General features: G+C 37.7%; 2 protein-coding genes across 5 annotated transcripts; one reads left to right on the forward strand and one right to left on the reverse strand.

Annotated features, from left to right (window-relative positions):
* The first annotated feature begins 2,788 nt into the window (after window positions 1–2,788).
* On the forward strand, window positions 2,789–15,250 carry LOC119772911 (phospholipid scramblase family member 5). 2 transcript variants are annotated; one of them, XM_038269628.1, is made up of 8 exons: window positions 2,789–3,012; window positions 4,675–5,023; window positions 6,520–6,597; window positions 6,695–6,887; window positions 8,512–8,623; window positions 9,984–10,083; window positions 10,904–10,966; window positions 13,564–15,250. In XM_038269628.1, exons 2-8 carry the CDS (start codon window positions 4,684–4,686, stop codon window positions 13,578–13,580), a joined length of 903 nt encoding a protein of 300 aa, XP_038125556.1. In that variant the 5' UTR covers window positions 2,789–3,012; window positions 4,675–4,683; the 3' UTR covers window positions 13,581–15,250. The 2 variants fall into 2 exon arrangements, with proteins under 2 accessions (XP_038125556.1, XP_038125547.1); XM_038269619.1 differs by having other exon boundaries at window positions 10,904–10,962.
* Window positions 13,745–19,362, reverse strand: eif4e2 (eukaryotic translation initiation factor 4E family member 2). Of its 3 annotated transcripts, none has more exons than XM_038269655.1 (8): window positions 19,236–19,362; window positions 18,381–18,483; window positions 17,605–17,739; window positions 17,387–17,491; window positions 17,136–17,288; window positions 16,924–17,060; window positions 14,791–14,868; window positions 13,745–14,703 (listed from the first exon to the last, which is right to left on the reverse strand). In XM_038269655.1, exons 1-7 carry the CDS (start codon window positions 19,253–19,255, stop codon window positions 14,820–14,822), a joined length of 702 nt encoding a protein of 233 aa, XP_038125583.1. In that variant the 5' UTR covers window positions 19,256–19,362; the 3' UTR covers window positions 13,745–14,703; window positions 14,791–14,819. The 3 variants fall into 3 exon arrangements, with proteins under 3 accessions (XP_038125583.1, XP_038125568.1, XP_038125575.1); XM_038269640.1 differs by having other exon boundaries at window positions 19,125–19,263; XM_038269647.1 differs by having other exon boundaries at window positions 16,920–17,060; window positions 19,125–19,263.
* Between the last annotated feature and the right edge of the window lie 1,852 nt (window positions 19,363–21,214).

A 21,214-nucleotide genomic window follows, 5' to 3' on the forward strand; every position in this document is an offset into this window, starting at 1 on the left:
TTTTACCATAATTTGCAAGTAACTGTTTCTGCTTGTCTGTTTAAATAAATAATGTTTAAATATCAAACCAGGTGTTATGATTGAATAGTAGCATAGTATACCAAATACTTTTATGCTTTTACTTTAGTCATTATTGGGGGTTTACTATTGTTTATTTCTACTTGAGTATTTAGGTACGAATACTGTGAGTTGAAAAACTTCTCTTAAATAATTCCTTTAATCTTCTTTAGCTGTTTCCCTGTTTCATTTGTTCTGATCTTCCTCTCCCAGTTTTTAACCAGTAAAAAAAAAATGCTCCTTGTGAAATCTTCCATTAAGCACTTTGTTTCAGCTCTGCAGGTCTTGAGTCCCTTATTTCTCTGAAAGTTTTTTTTGCTGGTTTATTTTATTAAATATTTATATCTCCAATAATCTATTGGTCATAGAGACCTGTTTGCACTTTGTTTCAACTAAACTCCTCAAACGAAAAATATTCACAATAGAGAGAAAACGTGCTACAGCAGGCCTGGAAAGATAACTTCAAGTGTACATTTAATTAAGGTAACCAGATTTCTGAAATTTCAATCTGGGGACATTTCCAGCTCATAGATAAAAATAAATACATATCATCAAAATTAAAACAGGAAATGAAAACAGTGATGCTTTTATCCATTTTTACATATTTATTAATATTTAAACAACAAAAATCAAGTGTTAAATCCAGGAATGTGCCTCTTCTATTTCCTAACATTAATAAAATTAATAAATCAATAGTGTTTATTTGTGTCATCTGGTCAATCAGTCTTCTCTGTCTTCTTCCATCTTCTTTTCTTTCTTGCTGACTTCTGCCTGATCTCTGTTTTACTCGAAGTAGATTTTTTCTTTTTTCTCTTCAAATCATCTTTCTTTCAGTGTTCCTATTTTCCTCCGTTCTCATTCATTATGATGATCTTGATTATTATTATTATTGTTGTTATCTCACCTGATTAAATAATAAAAAGGCTAATCACCATAATATTTTGAGCTAAAAGCAAAAACAACCGAATAAATGAACATTTACCAGGTGGTTATCTTTTCCTCCATCATTCTCAGATCATGCAGATCTTGTCTCATTCAGTTTTCCCTTTACTGCCTCTTATTTTTTATAATGAGGAACTTTCATACATGCAAACTGAGTGGTAGAAAAGTAGACCTAAGCCTGGAAGTGTATAAAACAACAAAACAACATATAACCCTATTTACACTAACGAACCATCTGAAGATATAAACTAATGATCATCAATCAGCACTAAAAACATCTTTAGGTGAACCCTTGTTGATCCCTGGAGAACTACAGAACCAGATTAGCGCCTTACAAGGAGTTTTCAATCATTCTGTTTAATTTTATCTGAGTCTATTTCCTCTTTCCAGCTGCAGCCAATGGTCCGTCTTACTTTTTATTGATTAGCTTGATTTATGTTCCATATCCGGTCCTCATCTTTAATAAAGTGTCTCCCTTAGAGATAGGGTGAGGAGCTCAGTCATCCGGGGAGGACACAGAATAGAGCTGCTGCTCCTCCACATCCAGAGGAGCCAGTTAAGGTAGCTCGGGCATCTGGTTAGGATGCCTCCTGGATGTCTCCCTGGTGAGGTGTTCCAGGCACATCCAACCGGGAGGAGGCCCAGGGGGAGAACCAGGACACGCTGGAGGGACTATGTTTCTCGGCTGGCCTGGGAGCGCCTTGGGATTCCTCCGGAGGAGCTGGCCCAAGTGGCTGGAGAGAGGGACTACCCAGGCGACCAGACGCCGAATAAGTGGAAGAGGATGGATGGATAGATCTATAATAAAATGAAACCCATCAAAGTCTTTTTTTTTATCAACCTGGGCACAAACCAAACATTTATCACAATGATCAGCCCTTTTCAAATAAAATTAACTGATTAACACCCTCACCATAACACAGGGCAGCTGAGACCTGTTGTGATAGCAAACTTGCTCATCTTTTTTTTTTTAAGTGTTGCGCTCTGCTCCTCATCTATACATTAACAGCTGCCAACCAGATGTTAACATTCTACACACAACATTGCCCCCCTCATTCATAAAACACTAAAAGCAGGGACATTTCCAGGGACAGCTGGTCCAAAATTGGGGACTGTCCTCAGAAATCGGGAGGACATCTGGTCACCGTATATTCGACTCATACAGGAGGTCAAAAAAAGGCCAAAGCATTGCAACCTCCTTGACTCAGGCCAGGTGAGAATTACTGATTCAATACTAAGAGAGAAAAAAGTCCTCTATACTAAACCCTATAGGGTCTATAGGGTTTCTTTAAGGTGAAAATCACCACTGACCGCAGAGGGCTTAAATGCCCTCCTAATATTTGCTGAAAACAGGTTGATGGTCCCAAGAATGTTTAAAAAAACAGAGAGCTGGGATGTGGATGTAGGACATGAACAACTTCCTCATGTTTGAAGAATCCATAAAATGGAAAAATTATATCTGTAAGGGACACTTTTTCACAGCTTTTTATACAACAACATCTCCTGCAAGTCAATCAAGCTAACTTTAAGAAATACCATATCGAGGTTCCACATGTATGTTTTCTAATGTAACAAATATGTGTTTTTTATAAAACACATATTGGCTACGAGACTGATGTAAACTTCTGCCTTTATTTATTTTTTTTCTATTATGAATAACATAGCCGCTATCTGATATCCAACATAATCTTTAAAAGCCAAGAGAGCAGGAACGTCTCCCTCCCTCTGAAACACAATCTCCATCGTATGGCCCGCCCATCTCTGGACACAGGAGTTCAATTGCATGGCTGAGTGGTGCCTTTATAGTAGAACAAAGAGGAGATCCGGCTGGTTGAGATGGAAACGAAAGTCAAGTCAAGTTTTTTTTTGGGTGGTCGGTTGTCGTGAGACATAGAAAGAATAAGACGTTCCTGCATAACTAGTTACACACAGGTGGTGAAGAGATTGCTTCTGAACTCCTGATCATTTCGATTCACTTGGTTGGACCAGATGCATGGAGTTTAACCACTTTTGGTAAGAAAACATGAGATGTTTTTCTAATTGTTCCTTTCATATATGGGATCAGATGAGAAGTGTTAAGTTTCAATTTTTGATCCTTTAGAGATCATATTACATATGGGGTGTGTAGTTAAGCAGGACATTAGTGTTGTTTTCCTAGTGGCCAAATTGTAAGACAGCAGTGGCAGTGTGTGACTTGAATACATAAAGAGCCACAGGCTTGACTGTATGGCAGGAGTGGTGTTTATGTTGCTGCCAAAGGCAGAGACTTATTTCTGCTGTGAGAAACACTGGATCAGAGGGGGGAAATGTTTTCTGTTAAATTCCACAACATATATTCACAATCTGTTAAATTAAGGGTTTTCAAACCAATCACTGGTTGGTTAGAAATGATTTTAACAGTAGGGGATGTGCAGTTGCTGTCTGTTTACGTTGCCATGCTGGATGGCATAAAAACACATGCATGCACAGAGATTTAATACGAAATAAGTGGAGAATCTTCCAACCAAACATCATCTAAATGGGTTAAACATTTAGATAGAGAGTTAAAACAACGTTACATTGCAAACAGTTCTCTTGGTGGAGTTAAGAATCCCTCTGTTTACCTGCCAGGTTGTTTTCAAGTGAGCCATCCGTCAGAGATCATTATAGGTGAATCATCTCACTTAATTTGAGGTAAAAGCACTAAAGGCTAATAATGGTTAAGATACCTGCAGCTATTTTGTTTTATCCTAACAGGAGGGCGAGTAAAGTTTGTAATACATTGGAGGAAACCCTGCATGCCTGTTCAAAGATGAAAATCTGCACTTTTTCTTTCCACATCTGTCTAAATGAAAAAAAAAAAAAAAACTCTACAAAAGGGGCGCTCAACTGCAGTCTTTAAGAGCTACTATCATGCAACTATTTCATACCCCCTATTTAAACACACCTGAATCAAATAAGTGGTTAGTTAACAAGCCTCCGGTAAGCTAAATGAGGGGACTGAGCCCTTTCTTCCTTGCTGGTTTTGTTGGTGGTTCAAGATAATATGGAGACAAAATGCTGTATGTACTTGTAGTCGGTTTTGGTGTACACATAATTGGCTGATGTCAGCTGCACTTTCCCATAGTGAAGTATTGAAAAACCTAATGCTTTTATTGCCAAGTGTTGATATGAGTACGATATTTGTACTCATATCATCACTTGGCAACAAAGATTTCAAACATATGTAGTTTAAAACTGATGCTGCACATCTCCCTAAACGCTCTGTGTCCATAGTGAAACAAGGTGGTGGCTACATGGTACTGTGGGAGTAATTTGATTCTGCAGGATCAATTAAGCCGTTTAGAGTTTATGAGATTAATGGAGCTGAATGATAAGCTGCTGTGGGGCAAGCATGGTAGTGGAGAGAAGACATACACACATACCACAGCATTAAATATACGTTAAAAACTAATGGTTTATAATACATGTTTTGTATTGGAATCGCCAAGTCAAAATCAAAGACTAAATAAAATAATGAATTGGTCATAAACTAGAAAATTTATATTCACAAACCCTTTTCTAACTTTGTTCATCATTATTACACCATTTCTTAATCATAAAACTTGTCCTGTGAACATTTTTAAAGATATTTCCCACATATGCTAAGAAGACACAGAAAAGATATCAAATATTGACTGTATATGTAATTTTCAGGTGAGCATCATGTCAGCAGTGACTAGTCAGCCTCTTCCCTATGGTCCACTTGAGCGAGAGAAGCACATCCAGGGGATCTTCAGGGCATTCAAGAACCGATGTGGCCCTTCCTGTGAGTGCCAGAATCCCTCAGCTGGAGCCAAAGCCTGCCAAGTGCTTCCTGACAGAGAAGCTGAAGGACACAGTTCAGATCTCAGTCCTCAGCTGAGGAACATATGCACACAGCTTCCAGTACCGGAGACATTCGAGGTCATGAAGCAGAACCTTAAAGATGAAGCAGGATTGCAGTTTTTGTCAGCATTAGAGACAGTCAAGCAGATAGATGTGACCGTCAGACCTGAGCTGCTGGGTGAGTAAATACACTCATGGTAGAAAGAAAGGACATATTCAACCACTTCACTAAACCCCAGAATATTTAAACACAAATGAAGTTATATAAGAATTACACAACAGTGGCACAGTGGTATTATTAAATATAGAAAGGGATGTGTGAAAAAAGTAATCACCATCATTATACACTGTAAACCCTAAAATATTGTCTTCACACACAGAGTCACATACCTTTCAGAATCCAAATTAATTCATTAGGTGTCGGTTCACCCTTTGCAGCTAGATGTTCAACTCTTTCCTCAAGGTTTCAGAGTCTTTATAGACATTGTTTTTATTATTTGTGAAGCATATTTGTGAGGTCTGACACTGATGTTGGGTAGGAAGGCCTGTCTTTAATTTATCTGAAAACTGTTCTGCTGAGTTAAGATCAGGACTCTTGCAGAGCAATGTTGGAAAAGAAAGATGCCATCCCTAAACTGTCCAATTAGAGCTGTGGGTATTAAATACTCCAAATGCCCCCTGAATTATAATTATAAATTATTTTAATTTCTCTTCTTTGTCATTGTTCTCTTGGCTAAACCTAGACTCCTCCAGAAGAGTTCTCTGCTGCTCTAGAGTCCAGTGTTGTTGTGATTTACGCCCTTGCATCCGATGCACTGACCTTTAGGCAGCTACTTGGCAAAGAAACTGATTCCATTGAAATAATCCTCTGTTACGGAGCTAATTTATCAGCCATAAGCTTCAATTACCTTTACCGAGAGCTGTAAATATTCACCTGCTTAGTTCAGCTTTTGCTGCCCCCTCTGTCATCTTATATGGCTCATCACTTATTGCCTGGGTTTCTGTCATTCCTAGTGACTTTCCTTGTCCTATAATACCACTAACAGTTGACTGTGAAATATTCAGTAGTAAAAAAGTTTCACAACTGGATTTATTGCTAAGGTTTTATCCCTTTATGGGGCCTTGAATTAGCTGATCTTCTAGTAGGGACCCTGTCCTTCACAGATGTTTGTAGATGTTGGAGTTTTGACTAATATGGAAGAGATGTGAACACTAGAATGAGTCCCAACTCATCCTCTCCTCTCACTGTACCACATTTCCTGTCACTCTTTCAAAAATAAAAAAAACAGCAACAGTCTACTATTATGGTTGTATCATCCAAACAATGCTCTAAAAAGGACTGGTTTAACAATGGGCACCACAATATAACAGACCTATAAAGTCCTGCTGACATATGCTACACATCAAAGCTAAAAGATGTCCTAGTATGCTATGGCTTTTTCACAAACAGCCTTTCCAGATCAGTTTTCTTTTTGTTTATCAAGGAATGTTTGGATTCTCATTATGTGTTTAGGTAATGATGCTCAACAAACCGAGGTTAGGAGCAGGGCTTTGCTATTATCCCCTGACCTGCACAACGCTCAAACACAGAGAGACAGTTTACTTTTGCCTTATAACATGACTTCAGTGTTATTTGTGTGTTTCCTTGTGTTAAGCTGCACTCTTCCATTCCAGGCCCACAGTGTGTCTCCAGAAGGATTTACAGCATCTCCACAGGAAGTTGCAAGTCACAGATGTTTGTGGCTGTGGAGGGTACTTGTTTCAGCTATAAGGAAAATCAGCATATTAACCATAGAGGCAAAAGTCGTTGAGCAACCTTTCTTATTCGCTGTTCTCTCCTTTCTTTTAGAGAGCTCCTGTGTGTGTCTCCAGTGCTGCGGTCCAGCCAGGGCCTGTTCACTGCAGGGTTATGACTATCAGGGAAGGCAGGTCTTTTATTTTGAAAGGCCCCTCAGGGTAGATGCCTGCTGCTTTGGCTGCTGCCTGATGGAGATTCGGGCATATACACCTCAAAAGCATCTCATTGGCACTGTATGTCAGAGGTCAGTCAGCCAGAACACCGTTCGTTAGCTCTTGTCTTCATAGGATCATAAAATAGTCGTTTATTTCATGCCACATAATAAGATTTGCATGTTGGAAGAACAGATGATATGCAGGCCTTGTATGAAGTGTGAACATTTTCATGCACCGTGGGTGCTGCTACAAACAGCTAACCAGATGCTATTTTCCTAAATCCTTCGCCGATGTGAATGGGATACCCCATATAAAGATCTTAACCAGTCTCTATTCTATTGAATCCGTCTATAGGTTGCCCCCCTCCTGTTAGAAAGCACAAGTGCCAAAAAACTTCTTCAAACAAATCATAAACCTTTAGTATTGCCTTGCCAATCCTATAGTAAAATGTTCTAATTCAAATGAAATGGTCAACATTAAATTAAAAGTAAGGGTTAATAAATGGACGTCCAGCATCACAGTTTACCAGAAATTGTGATTTTAACTAGGTCTGTCGTTTCTAAAATAAAAAAAAATATTTCCACAGAATCTACTGTTTCTGCAAAAATAAATATTTAGTTACATAATTTGACTAAACCCGACAGTTTTTTTTTTTTGTCACCAAAGTCAAACACAGCATGCAAATGATCATTTACATTCATTAAGTAATAATTGGGAGCAGATGGTATTGCAATGACATCAGTGTCTCTATACAACAGTTATAATGGAGAAGGGCATTATATGTTTAAATATGTATAACTTATCCCCAGTCCTTGTTTTATTCAAATAATAAACCCCACACTAAAAAACTTCCAAGATTGTAGCCAAGTAGAAAGAGGATGAAAGCTCCAACATGTCTTCCCTTAATACAGTAACTATTAAAAATATAAAATATATAAACAAATTTGTAAGACTTACATCTGAATGTATTATCAGGTAGGATCTAAAATTAAAAAAACTAATACTAGAAAATAAACTTACAAATGTAAATGTGGTCATAGCACATCAGAACCTTTTTTGAAAATTAAATTAAGAACTGAGAAAGACTCCTGGATAGGTGTCGAAATGTTATCAGAAAAACTGAGCAAAAGTCTTCTAAAAAAAAACAAAACGATCTAAGCCTGCTTTGTGGTTTTTAAAATGATACCTTTTAGATATAAATAAAACCTCAACTGAACAGCTTTTTTCTGTCGCTGCATCATCTGACAAGATGGAGCTGCTTAAATTCCTGAGCCTTTCTGTAAATAGCAATTAGAGTCTCTAATGTTCCACACAACCCAGCTGCAGTCTAAACCTGGTAGAGTTTATGCACAAAGCAGCTGTCTGCACTGAAATACACCCACAGAGATGCTTAAAGCTCTTAGTAATGGGAAGAGTCAAAGCAAAATACTTTCTTCAAATGGCACAAATTTGACACCAGGGCTAGGCTGAATGCCTTTTCATAAAAGCATGATCTACTATAGTGTGTTTTAATTGGAACTGACCTGGGAAAGGTTGAAATGACTTGATATAAATAATCTCTCAGTCATGTGAAAATAAATTATGGTCCAATTTGAGCCATTCTGGCCTTGAACTGACCCTGGTTTTGGTGCTGAAAATCTGGTCTTCAGAGTGAGCTGCACCACCAAGATTGTCAGATTGCTTTTTTCTGCATTTGGCAAACTGTGTGTTCAGGTGGAGCATGTTCACTCCTCTCCTGGAGGTGTGCGACTTGGAAGGAGCCTCAAGAATTCAAATCCAGGGCCCCTGCTGCCCGTGCCGCTGTTTTTCCAACCAACAGTTTCAGGTAATCCTATTTATAGTACCGTACACAGAGTACCTAGCAATAGTATGCATAGCTGTTAAACATATCTCGTGTTGAATTATTCAAATATCTCTGATTTTCTCTTATATCACTTGTAGCCGCTTGCATGTTTTCTCCTCTGGTTATTTCAGACTCAGACTCAGACATACTTTAATAATCCAAGAGGGAAATTACTTTTGTTACACACTCCAGATATGCAAACATATATATATATATATATATATATATATATATATATATATATATATATATACAACGAAACCACACAAAATAATATAAATATATACATATATAACTTTATATGTATATATATGCATATGTAATTCCATTTCGAATTCCATTCATCATCCTCTCAGCTCTGATCAACTTTACTAATTCTGTTGAATAAAACAATCCTATCAGCATTATGGTGCCACCACCATGCTTCTATGTAAAGTCTGCGTTTTCAGCTCCATATGGTTTTTCAGCACACAAACTTTTTTCATGTAAACTAAAATGCACCATTTGCTGTCATACCAGACATATTTCTCCCTATTCCCTAACATAACGTGAAGAAAAAGCAAATATGACTTTTAAGAGTACGCCCCACTTTTTTGTAACATGCCCTCTGCTTCATATTTATGCACAACTTTGTAATATATTGCTTAAAACTCCTAATATAATACATAGATTTATTTTGTTGTGAATAGAGACATGATTAATATTGCAAATCACTGCAAATTTCCACACGTGCCCGTCTGTCTAACTGCCCCAACTCATAAACTGAAAAAACACAAACCTTCATGGAAAAAACCCTGCACCCTAAGTGCCCAAAGGAACCCTATCACAGATCCTTCCTCCCAGTCCCAATAATTGTTTACTACTATGCTGTTACGGTAATTCCAATATTTACCTGCTCAGTGAATGTTTTTGCACCTCAAAAACATTATTGCAGTTTTACCTGCTATCTGCACAGTATTTAACCTGCTTTGAGTTTTTTTTCCAAAATCCATTTTGTTTTTCATTTTGTTTATTAATGGGCAGATGTTTCTCTTTTTTGTCAACAGTTTTCATTTAATCTAAGTATGCACTTTTTAATACCTGCACAAGTTTTTTTTTGCAGAGATGTTTTTTTACACTATTTTAACTCTTTGTTTTCATACTTTATAATTAGTAGTTAGTGCACCTGTACTGTATGCTTTCATTGTCTTTGCTTTTCTTCAAACAAGCCAAAATTTCTCCACTGTGCTGCGCCACAATATTTATCTTATCTTATATATTTTATCTTATTTTATTTAAGGCAACTAAATTTTGTTTCATTTAACTTTGACTGTATTCAAATATAAATCTAACCGATTAACAGATTGTTTCCAAGATTGGAGAGCAAATAGGTACGATCTGGAAGAAATGGCCCAGCTTCAGCAATGAACGTAACATGGATAATGAATATTTTGGGTTGGAGGGTGAGTTGTGCTTTAAGAAATTGTATTTTTTCTTACCCCATTAAGCTCTTCGTTCTTTTGAATTCTAGTGAAACAAGTTTAAACTCTTCTCCCTCTGGCAGTAACTGAGATGTCAACAGAAAAATTATCATAAACCCTTAAATTAAGCTGTCATGTGCCTCTTGGAAACATCTGCCTGATTTTGCATTTTTAACCATTGCAAAAAACAAACAAAAAAATAAATAACTTGTGGCAGCATGAACAGTATTTTGATTTGTCAGACAGACCAGCAATAACACTTAGAGGTGTCTGAAAATGTCAAGACCAGCCGCTGATTCTGCTTTAACTTCCTATTGTAAAAAAAAGTTGCATCCTGGGAATGGTGTATCCAGGGTTGTCTGCAGTGCTGCTTTTTCCATCATATTTTTCATTTGGTCCAAAAGGGAAAGATTTTTGGTCAAAATTGACCAGGGCAGGTTTGTCCACACGTTTGCTTTGTCCCCTAAAATAGTTTTTATATAAGTTTATAGTAATGAAAAGGTTGGGATTAGGCACTAGAGAAAAAAAGGAAATAATTAATGTAAGGGGTATTAATTAATGTAAATTAAGGGGTATAAATGCTATACTTCCTAATGCAGAAGATATACAATATTCTGACATGTTTGAGTTATCCAGCAAAATACTACAGAATAATCACTAAACAGACTCAACACTGATTGAAAAAAACAGCAAAGAAACCTTCAGCTGTACTAACATGTGATAAAGCATTTTAATAAAACTGTTTAAGGTCTTTCCTGCCATCTCTGAACTGTTCTAATGTGGATTTGGTTTTTTTCTGCAGTGACACAGAGTTTGGAGCCAAATACTAAACTCCTGCTTCTAGCAGCTACTTTTTTACTGGCAAGTATGGATCTTCTCTTGGTGTAGCTGATTGAAGTGTCTTCAGTGTGTTTCCTCCATAGTTTTACAGATTATACTCATATATATTCTGCTATGCTTTGTCATATCTGTGGTTAATCCACAGCGTCTTATCAGCCACCAACAGATAATACACCTATATTATAGAAAATCATGTTGATTCAGAGCAGATTCTAATGGTCTCTCTTTAATCATGCTCCAACTTTGATGGTACTCAAGCTGGCATTTAATGTAATCTAGGCACCAGTTCACAATTTTCATTTTAAAAAGCCTTGGCTTTGAAAATCTCGGATTTCCTTTTACCCTGAACGTCCTACAGAGAAAATTCCCTTTTCGTGAAATGCAGAGAAAAGTAAATCTGCCATTTCACAAAGCATATATTAAGAGCTGCCCCTCACCCACCTGTTGCTGCACATTGCTGTTAAACTGGCTGAAAGGCTTTTGCACTTCTATACGATTATTTTAGTTTGTGAAAAACACCATAATTGTGTGGAGGCTAAGATGCTCATTGGCCTCTCATGTTTCTAGAACCAAAGGTGGCCAATTATATGCGATTCCTGAGGCCTGTTTCACAAAATCAAGTTAAGAGATCAAGCTGGGATTTTCCAGATATCCTGGTTTATTAAACGTCGACTCAGTTTCACAAAAAGCAGTGAAGCATAATTTACCATGGTGATTTATTCTGTGCAGTCACCCTGCTCCAGACTAGGCTAACGGTCAGTCTTAGTTAATCCTGGTGCCTTGTCTGTTTAGTCAGCTTTACACTGATATCAGTGGGTGTTGTTTTATTTTTTCCTCAAGCCCACATTAAAAACCACTAAAACATATTAGGCAAAGTACTTTATTATAATGGCAGCATATACCATTAATAACTTTATAATTTCCACTTTTTCAATTGTTTTTGAAGACTGTTGCTGTTCTGAGTTTGACAGAAATGGCTTTAATAGGCTGTAGTTAGGTTGAAGGTGTAAAAAAAAATGCCTGATAAAGTAGCTAAAGTAGTGTCCATAAAGTCAGGCCTTAGAAGGAGCTCCAAACGTGAGTTCCTCCTGGTGTACAGATTTGGTTTTCCAACAATCACCTACTAGAGTGTTACCACTTCTGGGGATGGCATCAGTTACCTCTGCAGACTACTGGGTCTCTATACAGATCCATGTTGCTGTTACACAGATCATCTGTTTCACTAGTATGTTCCTGTAGGAGGGCCACCATTTGCTGCACCATCAGAAGTGTGTATTTTGTTTAAAAATGATAAGCTTGTCTCCATAACTTTCCTCAACCACATAAACTACATCAAGCAGAAATATTATAATACAGGTGACATAAATGAAGCTAAAAATCACAAAATAAGCAGAACAGTTCTTTTTTGATACAGCCTTCCTAATGCTATTGGTGCGGCGGATCAAACACATGAAGATACAACACTAGCAAATGAAGGGGATTTTGTTAACGGAAAAACCCAACGTTCTGCTAAGAGGGAGTTTTGGTTTGGCTCATTGTCCATCATAAACATGTGTATTAAAGCAACTGATCACATTTTTTTTTTCTTTTTGCCTAAAATGGTCTGTGAGGCAGACGACATCTTTAGGGAAGTGAAGTCAAAAGTGGCTTGGCCCAGTCCATCACTCCAGAACCCGTCCCTCCCGTTGGTTTAGTTAAGGTCCAGCTCTTCTGCTGGCATGAATTCAGAGGGATGCTGCGGCACCCTCTACCTCAGAAACATGAGCTTATTGTAACACCTAAATTAAATAAGATGATCAAATATGAGTGCTGGAACTTAGCACAATATAGTCAACATTTTAGATACCAGAAACGTTGAGCTGCTGCAGGCCTCTTTGGTCAAGTCATATTAGATCTGTGGGAAGATTTACAGCATGTGGAACCAAAAATGTCAATTACCTGCTACTTGATAGTTTTTATACCAGATGTAATTCTAAATGTACCCCCACATTCATGTCAAAGATTTAAACCATTAACCCACAGAGGGACTGAATGCCAGAACAGTTGTATGAATCCATCACGTTTGGGTTCAGCTTGTTAGAACTTGTTTCCATGGTTATTGTGTAAGTTGATAACATTTTAAATTATATTTTAAGCTAAGTGGTAAATGTTTATTTCAGGCTATTTAATTGATCTATCATTTGCCGATACCCATGAATCCGATCAACCTTGTGTACTTGAGGAAATCTGCAGACGGTCAGACATAGCTGCACATGTTGAGCATGGCTTAGCTGTCGTGTAACTGATGAGCTGCTTCCACCTTGGTTTTATCGCCTTTCCTGGATTTCTAAAATCAGCTTTTGTGGAACAGGCCTTAACCATTACGAGTTTGAGTAACTCTAAAAACAATACAGAATTAAACCACTGTGCACAATTAACATTAAAGCTGCTCCTGAATCTGCAGATTCATACATACATTTTTGCAACAGCAACATTTCAGATAGAGGTATTTAGATCATATACATTTCCTTTTAGATTGTGCAAATACCATGTTTGCACTATAGACTAATTCATATATATATATAATACAAAGCCTCTCTTTAAGACATGTACTCATTGACTATCTATAATCTATCTTTGCAGAATCACATGTTCTTTGAGATGAGCTGAAAACTAAAAGACATACAGACTCTGCAGGAGATGCACCGAGCTCTGGACAGTGACGGAAAAGGTTAAGAAAATTAAATTTTACAGCAGTGGTTTGGTTTATTTACCTCTATGGTTACACTTCTCTTCCAGATAGCAGTAATGAAACAATCGAGACAGCTTTAGCAGCAGATGCATATTTTACTTTTATTGCTAGAATCCATCAGGTGCACATCCCAATCAGTGTTTTTATTTTCAATCATTTGCACCAACAGTTTGGGCAGAAACAGCCTTCAACACCATATTCAGAAGTTTTAAAAGAAATACTGTCCAGCATGAAATGGAAAAACAAACCCGATCCTCTGCAAAGTTCATATATTTTGTTGATAAACTGTAAAAGGTGATAAGTGTTGGTTTCAGCATGCCTTTAAAATGGGCCTTTGGGGAAAAGTCTATTCCAAGAACCATTTGAAGACATCGTTAACCTTGAACCGATCAAGATGTCCACAGGTCTCCACCACTGTTATTTGGCAGCTAGTTGTGAACTTGCAAGACAGCCCTCGTACAACTTTCTGTTCACCACAGGATATGATGGATGATGCAGTATAGACATAATGAACATGAAAATAAAGGTCATTGTGTTCAGAAAGAATGAGGAATGGTGTTAAAAAACATCACTGTAATAAATCATCATCCACTGGTTTTGAGTCCTGCTAAAGCTCCTTAGCACAGACTTGTGTAAACAGTCTGGATGAAATCTGTCAATAAATGGTGTCCATTTTTATATGAAACACATTTTGTCAAGTAAACTTTGTCGGGTAAAAACAGCTAGATAAGAGGACAGCAGTCAAACAAGCTCCCCCTGTTGTCAAGTTTAACATGTTAAAACTTGCAAGCAATAATGAAGGTCTTGTTTCATCACTGGTTGACCGACTTTTTCTCTCTTTGGTTTCCCTTACCGATCGCTGACATCTCTTTCCATTCAAACATCAAATTGGACAAAAATAGGGAATGATCTCCAGGTCCTCTGTTCCTGTGGATACGTCCTCGGTCCTCGTGTTGCACAGTGCCGATCCACGCAGAGGTATCCAGCCCTGGACTAGTCCACCCCTCAACACGCCACATATACACTCCAACCTGAGCAGCAAAGACAGCAGGAGGGTTGAAACATGTAGGGGGGAAATCTATTAAGCTCTGATCAAGTACGGCAGCAGCAGCCCTTACTCTTCGCAGAGTTATCTCCGTGTGAGGGGCTAACGTCCGCCGCTAGCATTCACCAGTCCATGGAAGTCTTCCCATGCTCTGAAAGAGGAGCATCCAGTGCATCATCATCAAATAAAAAGGTTTAAGAGTGTTATTAAACTCTTAATATGACAAAAATCCCCAAAACCCAGAAAAAATTTAATATTTGTGCAACATTTTGGAAGATTTAAACTTCATGTTAGGGCTAGCAGGCAAATGGACCACATAGGAAACACATTATAAGCATTGCTATCTTAGCAAAGAGGGGCTAATGTACACAAACATTCTCTAAGAGCTCACAATTCAAAACTAAAGAAAAACAGACTTTTGCAAGAGGAAAAAAATGGACATAAGAGGGGAAACAATCAACACACATAAGGTGTACTGTGGAAAAACTAACATCCCCTTTATAACTCAATGTAAAGCTGAGAAAAAAAAAAAAGAATGGAAGACATGATCTTGCAGCATTAGAACAGGTCTGATATTTCTCATCTCCAAAGAGATGAGCTAAAGAGGCAAAATCATAAGAATCTACTTATTGTGAAGAACAGATCAAAACATTCTGCATAATACAAACAAAGATAGTGTTCAGGCAAGAGGAGCAGAAAAATACATTCCAGAGTTGAGTGGCTTCACTGTAGCGGACTTAATTAGCAACATGGACAGCATGTAGCATCTGTCAAAGACCGTTTTCTCCTAAATACTGCTGACATCTTCTTTGCTTCTTCAACTACCCGTGATGTCAATGGAGCTATTCTTATGTGAACTAATCTCATTGCCAACCATTTAAATTATATAAAATAATTTTTGATTCAAATACAATTCATATATTGTATTATTAGTTTAAAAAGGTAATTTGAAACTGGGTAACTTAAAAATATCACTCAGCTTGCAAAGTTTAATGTTTAAAGTTTAAGTCATTTTCAAATGTATATGCTAGCAGCTTTTATGGTTGTATAAAATGTTTTCTGAACGATAGCTGTATTCTGCTGATGAATATTTGTCATTTTGTTTTTGTGCTCAATTTTTTAGGAAAATAAAGCCCTTTGTGTTCATGGTATTGTGTTCAGGTACAGCACCCGAACAATGCTCAGAATACAGTATGAATGTTGGTGCTTACTGAAGCAGAAAGCAGAATTGATGTATAAATCTGCAAACATTTTATCATACTAAGTACAGACAACATGATAAACCGATTGATCTGTACTTAACTTGATATGGTGTCTCTGTTTAGGTTTCATAGACACTTGAATTTTCCCTAGAGCTTGGTGGCTGTAGATCAGTTTGATATCCGTGGGTCTTTGACCATAACATGCTGTTACTTTAATGGAAGGCATTGCAGGACGGTTAGGCTCCATTAATTAGCTGCACAAATTGTTGCACCTGCTTTCCGATAGGTTTTTGGGTTCTGCCTGCAGATGGCGCCACGTCTGTTTATGTCTGCTTATCACACTGTGTGCTGTAATTCCATTTATGCTCAAAGAATAGAAAAACACACCTGCTGTATATAACCTTATTTGATCATGATCACATTTCTTTGGAGTCTTTTCCATATCAGCATATAACATGACTAAGCACCTTTGAAAATTTTTTCCTAACCTGAATAAAATCATTCAGGTCTTGTTAAAACCACTAACATCAACATATTCTGCTGAGTTGTTTTGGTCTTCATGCTGCTTTTGGAACATGCAAGTCATGTGATGTCCAAGCGTTGACAGAACAGCTGTACGCTCAAACTTCTTTTATTAAAGATTAGTTCAATTGCGTCTTAATACCTGCTTTTATGTTTTATCTTTAGCCCTTTGAATCGACTCTGTACTGCATTGTGCTATACCAAAAAAACCTCCCATGCTTAAAGATTAATTCATTTAAGATTATATGTGATTATTTAAGGTAATTGGTTGATCTAGAGATAGTTTGATAATTCAGACAAAATTGTAATAATTGTAAACTAAGATCTGTGGTAAGGAATATCATGCAAATCACTGGATTTCATACAAAAAGAAAATGCAGAACAAGCTGTGGGAATTCAAAGGCTTACAAGCAGACAAATTGTGAAATTGATTAGAAAACAGTTTGAAGGAAAAATAATAAAAAAGGAGGAGACATACATACTTAATGCTGTCTGTATGTGTCTTGTACTCCATGATGGTGTTGGGAGGCAGGTTAAGGACTCGGCGCAATGTGTCTCTGATGCGAGCTGTCGTCGATTGGTCGCTTGCCGTTTTATTCCAGATAGAAATGATGTCCTCCTGAATAAAAGAAACACAAAAGTCTAAGTGGTGAATTTAAGTGATCACACGTAATGGAAGTGTTTAGTGATTTACCTGGAAGCGGACGGACACAACAGCCCCACAGATCTCCTCTCCCACCATGAACTGCTCACCCAGCATGGCCAAGATAAGGTTCTCCCAACATCGAGACGCGAGGCCTTTCCTTAAGCGAATAATCCACTTTCCACCCATCTTATTGGCATCATCCTGGGGGAAAAAAAGGAACCAAAGCAAAGTGGGAAAAAAATGAGGCTCCAAAATATAACTAGTATATCAATACGATGACCTCAGAAATGGACAATCACCTCCCACATGGGTTTAATGCCTTCCTTAAACAAGTGAAAGTCGCTATGACCTGTGAGGTCACCAGGTCGGATCATGTGGCTGTAGAAACGCCAAAACTGCTCCACCTTAAAAACATAAAGACATTTTACATAAATTAAATGAGGCCACAAATCTAGTATGACCGCTAATCAATTATAGCTAACGGTAGCACTTAGAGAAATTGTAATGATCTCCATACTGAAGCGAAGCTGCCGATCTGTTTGATGTTCTGCTCGTAGCTCTGAGTGCTGGCTGGTCTCCCTGGAGTACGCCTCGAGTACCAGAATGTGTAGTTGTATTGAAGGGGATGCTCTCCTGGCCCTGGAACTACCATCTAACACAGGAGAAAACCAGGTTATTTATGAGCACAATACATCGACATAAGGCAAACAGCTCATTCAGTGGAAGGAAACGAGCTGCTTTTCTTACGTTGCCGAAAAAATAAACAGCTAAATCCTAAATCAGTCAGTAAAAACATTGGTCGACAGCAGTTTTTAGCTAAAAGTGGCATGCAAGCGGCAGATGGTCGCACACACTGAACCTGGTTCTGCTGGACGTTTCTTCCTGTTAAAAAGGGAGTTTTTCCCCTCCACTGTCGCTATAAGCATGCTTAGTGTGAGGGACTGCATCAGAGTCAATGTAATCAAATGGTTTTCCTGAAATAGAAAACTTTGAATCAATGTGACTGTATGATCTGGTGAACTGTAAAGTGCCTTGAGATGACGTGTTGTGAATTGGCACTATATAAATAAACTGGATTGAATTGAATGCAAGTGTTAACAGTCTTGTATTTCCATTAATTTTCTTTCACAATAAAACAAAATTAAATTAAATGATTAGTGCTTTTTTTTTTTTTTTAAGTTCTTATTTTTGAAAAAAAAAAAAAAACATTTGACCTTAAAAACTGGGCTTTCTGGGCATCAGCCAGAAAAGCCTGAAATTTGCCTGACTGCTGGTGTGACCGAAAAGCCTTACTTTCTTCTTTACAATGTTCTGGTCTTTATCGTCTTCTTCAGGTTTTTCTTTTTCACTGTCCTTAGGTGAGGCTTGATCCTCTCCACTGTCATCGTCTTTTAGCCTGGATTGAATGAAAAACAAAAAAACAGCTTGAATCAAGTTTAAGATCATAATGTAGGGTGTAATTATTAACAGAGCGGTTCATTTATTAAGCTTCAGTTACAAATAAGTCCATGTTTACTTGACTTTTATAAAACAGAGGTTCAGCTGAAATGGAGAAACCAAACCTAAACGTTACGTATGACCTCGTGGCGTCAAGATCCGTTGCTGATTACTATAGTTTGCAGACTTTGATGAGCTAATTTTTCCGCACAAATCTTAATACAAAAGTTGTAATGAACCAACAAACATCACATATCCACCATAACTTATTCCGTAACATTAAATTGAATCCATTTTGTAGACGCAGCGCTATAGACCACCTAACTCTCAAAGAGGGAGCTGAAAGTTTACTTTCCTCCGCGTTTCCACTAACAGTCCTCTGCTCTTCCACTACTACTACGCCGAGGCTGAAGGCCTAACTTGGTTCCCGACGTGCTAAGCTACAGCTAACCCGCTAGCGTAATCGCTCCTATAAAACTGCTTGTAATTGACACCATTGTTTTATTTTGCAATGCGTGCTTCCATATAAGGGTTCCCATTCCCATGCGAGTTTAAAAATAAATATAGACAATATAGAACCACGCCATAAAACTGACACACCTCTCATTTAACTCAGCGTAGCCGTCGGTCACCATCTAATTAATCGGTTAATGATTAAAGGCGTTCAGTAGATTGCTCAGATGCGCATGCATTACCAAAATATTAACTCACGCATCAAATTTGTTGTTCATTATTTTCTAAGAAGGAGTCTTGCTTTCGGAGTCCGAGAACAGCCTCCTGATTTCCGCAGCAACGTTGACGTCATCGCGGCTGCGCATGCGCAGGGTCAGTGATGAACTGCGCAGGCGCAACGCACCTAGCAGTTTTTATACTTGATCCGTTTCGAAAAGCAGAATATTTTCTTTTACATATTTATGTGACGCAGGCCAAGAGAAAATGGACAGATTAATAAATGTTTTACTAAACCAAGTATTTGTAATTCTGACAAATTGGCCGGTTGCAAAGTGTCCTGCTAAGAACAGAATCAGCCTCCTTATAAAGCATATCAGCAAGATGGAATCCTTAAATGTTAGAACTAAATAAAACACAAAAACAGACACTTTTAGAGGACAGCTCCAGGAGCAAACCATACATTGCAGCACCTCAAGCCACTTTGATTCAGTGCCCCCCTGTTCTTCCCTTCCCTTGATTTCCCCCCTCAAAAATCACGTTGAAAACAAATCAATCAGTCCAGATCCAGAGGTTTTTGATGGCAAGATATGGCTCTTACAGTATAGCAGGGCCCTGTACAAAAAGGCACAACCGTCTTAGTGCAGTGGTCTAAAACAGGGTTTGTTAACCCTGGTCCTCAGGGCCCTTTTTCCTACATGTTTTCAGTGCTCCCCTGTCTCCAGACACCTGACCTGAATGAAAATGAGAGAAACAGGCTTTTGGAGCACTTGAAGCTTGCTGAGGAGGTAATGCAATCATTTGAATCAGGTGTGCTTGAGTGGAGACACATCTTAAACATGAAGGACAATGGGCCCCTGAGGGCCAACCCTGATCTTCTTCTTTAGATTTTAACAACAGCTGGTATCCATTATTGGTGCACTACTGACATCTATTGGATCCTAATATCTATTCCTCAAACTCTCATAATGATCCCATGTTTTGTTTTTTTAAGAAAAATCTTCCTTTTCCCATCAATACTATTTAACTTATCAACCACATTGTCAAATTTCAATTCCCTATTACGACTTAATTACATTTATAATAATATGTGATTTAAACATTTTCTACAACTAATAAAAACATGTTTCATTGCTGGTGAAGATTCTCAGTCATCCAGGTCACAGTCATTCCAAAGACAAACCACTGGACTTTGTTTCCAAGTTTAAAGATGTCTTCAAACTGGAAAAACAAAGTCCAGTGGATGGTTTTTGTTTTTAACTTTTTTGGAACATGTTCCGTTGTTTCTACAGTATCATACCAACTTCAAAAACCAGTAGGATGTTTCCTCATCTTAGAAAGAGTTTAATTTAAACAACTGTCACCGGTTCTTATTCTATTCATAATTAACTCCTCCCTCCTGTTTATTCCTCTAATCCTTACTTCACCAACTGTATTTATTGTATACAAATGCCTTCCATTTATTTCATTATCCCATCGGCGTAGACAGACGCTTTCACAGGGGCACGTGCCCCGTTGTGGATCTATGGTGCCTGGGGCACAGATTTTTTTATTTATTTATGCCTTTAAATAATATCCCCACCTCATTTTCCATGTCCTCTTGCTTTCTCTCCAAACTATACTTTTTCCTTCAGATTTAGATAACTTTACTGGCATATCAATATCTTCTGCAATAGCCTCCTTAACCAACCTATCTGCTCTTTCATTACCTAAAATACTTCAGGAGTCCCAAATAAAATAAAATTTTTATTTTGTTCACATATTCTATGATGAACATAGCCTCATATATTTTGATGATTATTTGTACATCCCTTTTCAATACTCAATAATGCAGATAATGAATCGCTACAAATTGTTATTCCATTTATATTAGTATCTTGCACCTATTCTAAAGCTAATAATGTAGCACATAATTCTAGTGCATATATACTGAGACAATTAGATGTTCTTTTTAAAATATTAATCTTTAATTCAGGAATTACTTCTGCTATACTACCATAGTTGCTAAAATTTTGGGATTT

This window comes from Cyprinodon tularosa, unplaced genomic scaffold (assembly GCF_016077235.1).
Source record: "Cyprinodon tularosa strain WSP-4 unplaced genomic scaffold, ASM1607723v1 ctg12, whole genome shotgun sequence".
NCBI classification, from domain to species: Eukaryota; Metazoa; Chordata; class Actinopteri; order Cyprinodontiformes; family Cyprinodontidae; genus Cyprinodon; species Cyprinodon tularosa.